The sequence below is a fragment of the Hyposmocoma kahamanoa genome, unplaced genomic scaffold, assembly GCF_003589595.1.
Source record: "Hyposmocoma kahamanoa isolate Upper Pololo Valley unplaced genomic scaffold, ASM358959v1 78, whole genome shotgun sequence".
Lineage (NCBI taxonomy): Eukaryota > Metazoa > Arthropoda > Insecta > Lepidoptera > Cosmopterigidae > Hyposmocoma > Hyposmocoma kahamanoa.
Window position 1 is genome coordinate 18,407,905 of NW_020653945.1, and position 5,505 is coordinate 18,413,409.

General features: G+C 33.4%; 1 protein-coding gene across 1 annotated transcript in view; it reads left to right on the top strand.

The window, feature by feature from the left end:
- The first annotated feature begins 2,355 nt into the window (after positions 1–2,355).
- LOC113233095 (rab-like protein 6) overlaps positions 2,356–5,505 on the top strand; it is a 19,135-nt gene continuing 15,985 nt past the window's right edge. Inside the window, exons 1-3 of the mRNA XM_026468077.1 lie at positions 2,356–2,467; positions 2,596–2,750; positions 3,130–3,320. Coding sequence (XP_026323862.1) covers positions 2,356–2,467; positions 2,596–2,750; positions 3,130–3,320 — 458 coding nt within the window. The remainder of the gene's footprint in view (positions 2,468–2,595; positions 2,751–3,129; positions 3,321–5,505) is intronic.

The following is a 5,505-nucleotide window of genomic DNA, read 5'->3' on the forward strand; positions in this document are numbered from 1 at the left end:
CTGTTGGTATACAATACAATGGCAGTTTCATTCATTAAAAAACATTGTAAGTGTGTATTAATATTGATGTAAAGTGGAGTAGTATTTTATGAACTGTAGTCCTAAGAAAAGAGCACCAACCAAATGATCCAAAGTATCAAGCTTGATGTCCTCTAAACAATACCTCTGCCATCGAGTATATAGCCAGAAATGGAGACGAAATGTCATTTAATTTGTTGGAAAACTATTCTGCCATATCATTACTGTTACAACTGTACTCCGAGTTCGAAACAATTGACAGGTGTCGTCAATTGTTTCACTTCAAACGACCAGTTAACTTGAGCTTTGCTATAATGGACGAAAATTGCAAAATTACATATTTAATTACCGATGAAATGTGATTCTGTTTGCTTTGTAATTAGATGTTTTGATGTTTTTCCCACACCACCGAATAGAACAGCACGGCATTGTTAGAGATATTATCTTTATTACAATAAATACAGAATATTTTTTGGAATATACGGAGACGTGCACACAGGTCAGTAGTTGGCCTGTGTATATTTTAGTGCAAACGGGAGTTGATATTTATAAGAGCTATATCTAGAGGTGGGCGTTTAAACGAAAAGTATTTTAAAAAGTCTGCTTTTTAAAATAAGCACGCTTTTCATTTTAAGCGTAAGCGTCGATCTATGCGCTTAAAAGTTTTTCTAAACGACTTTTTAAGCGTCAAACTAAAAAGTGTGTGAAAAGCTTAGACTATGGAAACTAAAGGACATGTTACGTTGACATATATAAATCAGACGTTATATGTATATGATGCATTTCGTCGTCGAAAACATAAACATATTATTGTCTTTGTTTAACTATTACGTGCCGTCTTAAGCCAAAAGAGATAGCATTACATTGGTCTGTGTCAAACACGGGAATCGAAAATTCGTAACGTCATTTTAAATGCCAACCGTGGCCATTTCAAGTACATGAGGTACATGATACCGTTGTCAAAGGGAAGTACATCAAATGTCAAAACAAATGTTTTTCCAAATGTATTATTGAATTATTCACATGTATTATAATTAATTAAGCTTAATTCAAGCCATACATTTGCATGTCGATAATGACTTATCGATAGATTATGGTACAACACTAAAGAAATCCGCCATTTGTAACTTTCAAATTTTGGTAATATGCACGTTGATTCTGTACTTAGGGCAGCTCCTTTCTTTTATTTTTTTCCATCCTCTAAGGTGAAAAGCGCTTTTTCAAGCACGCTTTTTAAACGTACCCCTTAACGTTAAAAAAATAAGCAGTTTTTTCCATTTCAACGGTTAACAACTACAAAGATAAACAAGTGTTTTTGAACGCTTTTAAACGCCAATGAACAAAATGTTAATACATAATGGTATGTCATAAATAAAAATATTACTCGTTTTTTACAAAAAAAACATACTTATCTTAAAACCTTTAGTGGTCTACTTTTGCTTCAAGCTATCAACACAACGTTGCAAGCTTTTTTAACGTAAAAGTCTATGCGCTCAAACGTTTTCTAAACGATTTTGTTAGCTTGAAACTTGAGTATAGTGTTCTGTATTGAAACCAAGGGTCGTATTCTAGAATTCTACTCAATGCTCAAGTCAGGATTGCAATTGAAACACGAGCACTGGAAATACGACCCTAATGGCAGGGACTTGAGTATGATTTCGAGTGCTTTAAACCATACTCAAATCCTGACTTGAGCATTGAGTAGAGTTCTGGAATACGACCCTAAAAAGCGTTTTGAGGGTCGTATTCTAGAACTGTACTCAATGTTCAAGTCAGGATTTGAGTATGGTTAAAAGCACTCGAAATCATACTCAAGTCCATGCCATTAGGGTCGTATTTCCAGTGCTTGAAATCATACTCGAGTCTGCTCAAATCCTGATTTGAGCATTGAGCACCCTAAGCGAAAAAGCGTTTAAAAAAGCACGCTTTTTTAAAAAAGCATAACGTTTAATAAAATAAGCCGTTTTTCCATCTCTAGCAGTATCGCTAATGTGTTACCAGGAATATATGGCCCTTATTTCGTCTCTATTTCTGGTTTCAAACTCGATGACCTCTGGTGATTAGTTTCTTGACATTTCGTTTCTGAAAAACATTAATTGAATAATGAAATAATGCGTCTCCATGGTCCATCGACATCATAATGTCGATGCCATGGCCATAATATTTTTGCAGAATTTGTAAACCGATATTATTGACACCATGGCCATTGGGTCATTTTTGACATTGGTGGTCTAAAGTTAGCTGCAAATAGAATTTGCCACACGTTACGTTGTCAGTTTTCACTTGATGAAAATTATTTTCGAAATATTTGTTTAGTTTATTTTTCTCTAACAAGGTATGTTTTCCGCGCTAAAAAAGTTAGCAAGAGCTGGAGATGAACGCTGCCCGGCTCCAACACCGATGTCATCCTCTCTACAGAAGAAGTTTTCAAGAGGAGTTCATTTTAACAGTATGTTTTTGATTTTATTACCAATGATAATAAATAATTTAATACCATAGTAAATTTCTGTTATCAATTTTAAGTGGTAAAGATTAGTTGTATGTCTTGTCGTTTAAGTTGTTGTATGTTTTTTCCAGTGAAAATTCTGATAAAAGGAGATAGAAATGTGGGTAAATCTTGCCTTCTGCAAAGACTTCAAGGGGGACCTTTTATAGAGGATTATGTACCTACAGATCAAATTCAGGTTGCTCCTATACATTGGGCTTATAAGAATAGTGATTACATTGTGAAAGTAAGTGTGAAAATATTACATGCATTATATAGCTATTGCTATACTTCTATTGTAAAAAAGTCCGAGTTGTGAGTAAGATATTTCATTATATATTATATTATCAACAATCTAATAATTAGTCAATAGTGTAAATTAAAAAAAATGTTATTATAGTAAGAAGTTTTTAAAATTGCAAAAAAGTAAAGTTACGTACTCCATGCACAAAATTACAAGTACTTTCGAAGTATCCCAAGTCAAGGGTTTTTTTATAATACGAATAATGTATAATATAATTCTGTACTATTAGTAACATTATGTATTTTTCTTCTTCTACCTTTCCTAAATCCACACTAGGTGGGGTTGGCACAACATGTATTCTTGTCATACAAAAATGTTTTAGGTAGAAGTATGGGAAGTGGTGGATAAAGGTCGGACAAAGAAAAAATCTCCTGTAGGTCTAAAATTGGAGAACCAAGCTGCACCAGCTGTTGCAGAAGATGGATATGATACAATAATACTAGATGCAACATTTCTAGATGTTTATAAGAATGCCAGTGGTGTTATATTGATGCTAGATATCACTAAACCTTGGTAAGTATTATTTAAAATATATACATGTATATATACTTTTAATTTAATGATACCAAGTTAGTGACAGGAGGAACAAGTCGCGCGCCTAAAGGAAGTGCCACTCCTATCCATAACGGTTGCAGTGCTGCTTAGAACTTTAAAATGCAATGGCGCCCACTGTGCCCATCACCCTGAGACTTTTCAATTGGATACATTTCAGGAAGCGTGCACAGAAACTTTTCAAATCAGTTCCACCCTCACCGTTCCTCCTTCAGCCGACTAGAAGGTCCGGAACACTCCATCCTTATAATGTTGATATACCACCTCTTCGCACTAAGCGCTTTGCTTCCTCCTTTCTGATGCGTATGGCAAAGGAATGGAATACTCTTTTGGCATCTGTGTTTCCCGAAAAGTACAATTTGGTATTATTCAAGGCTAGAGTGAATAGGCAATTTTTAGGCAAATAAGTCGATCACATTGTCGCTTAACATCAGGTGAGATTGTGGCCAAGCGTGTGTCTATTACTCATTTAAAAAATCGCAGTAATGCTCACACTACTGCTTGGCAGCAGAAATAGGGAAGGTGGCAGTACAGTCCTGGATGAACTCTTATACAATTTTTAAAAATTGTTTTCGTTTTGAATCCTATGAACCACAGAAATAATTGCAAAGTAGACTTGTAGTTGACTTTTGAAAATGTAGTATACAATAAAATTATTTTTCTGTAAACATGGTCTCTTGAAATTAAGCAGTAAAATTTGTCATAAAAATAAAGCAAAAAAATGCTTCACTATACAAAATGTGTACATAATCAAACATTATATGGAATTATATTGATCAGACATAAATACAATCTCCTTTGTTTGTTAGGGTTGACAAAATCCATGACTATTTTTAAACTCCAACTATCTAACTAGAACCACTGGCTTCAATCTGGACAAATTGAAACAAAATTTATGATCACTGCTCTGTCTTTCTCATTATCAATAATAAAATGTGTTATGGTTAAAGCACACAACTGTTACATATAGAGGTTTGTTTATTATCTAATAGATGAAATAGATACATATGCAGGTGTCCCAAAATTCGGCATCAACCATGCACTGCGCGAGAGGCTTTGTTTATCAGTTCTGGTAAAAATAAAAAATAAAACCATTTGAATTAAGTAATAATAGGCATATTTTTGGATATGTTGAAAGTCTATACCTTAGACAGTGGTCTAATATAAAATCTTAAATAAATATCTACCTAAAGAAGTCTCTCTTTAGGTAGATATTCACGTTATGAATTTTAAAATTTTTCTATATTTTTTAATGTAAAGTTCTTGCCCTGTCGTAAAAAAAAACATGTTACTTATTGCAGTCACAAATCCGATAATAAATATTGTTAGATTAGTAACTAAAAATTAAATTAAAAGCAAAAATTGCAATATACAGGATATTGTGCATAAGCATGTGAAAATGACAGTCTTTTTTTTAGTTTAGAGCTCAGTTTAATTGAAAGTGTGTTTCAACACACTTGCAATTAAACCTCTCCATAATTTTAGATGTGATGCATTTGCTTCACAATTAAATCTATGTATATAGAACCACCAAAACTTTACAGCTCTTAAATATAATTAGATTTTTGTTTGTGTTTGCACAAGTCGTCGCCACTGACAAATAAGTAAAAACAAAGTTAACTTTGTTTGAAAGTCTTCGTGGTAATGTACAAACAAACATATTGGCAGGACCCTAGGTTGTATATGCTTGGATGTTTGAGAAACAGCTTGATCAGGGAATAAAACACAGTAAAAGTGCAGCAAGTACTTATTAGTGGACCAGTCACTGACAGAAAAAAATATGAAGAAAATATATATTTTTTCTATTTTCTATTATTGCGTTTTTTTCATGTTATGAACGATTTTTCTTCTTTTTTTATGATACCAAGTGACGGTATGGAAAGCGACATGCCTGTCCATAACAGTTGCAATGCCACTCAGACCTAAAAATCGCAAAGATCTGAGGGGCGCCCGTCACCTTGAGACATAAGTTAACAACTCCCATGTGCCCGCAATTTCACCATACATTATATAAGTTGCTATAATTGGGTGTAATTTATGTATTTTGCATGTGAAATAAACTTTTCATACCATTCAAGTTTTAAAATAAAATTTTATTTTATTTAATAGGGGTTAAAGTATGAAATTGCCGATTTGTACTGAAAAT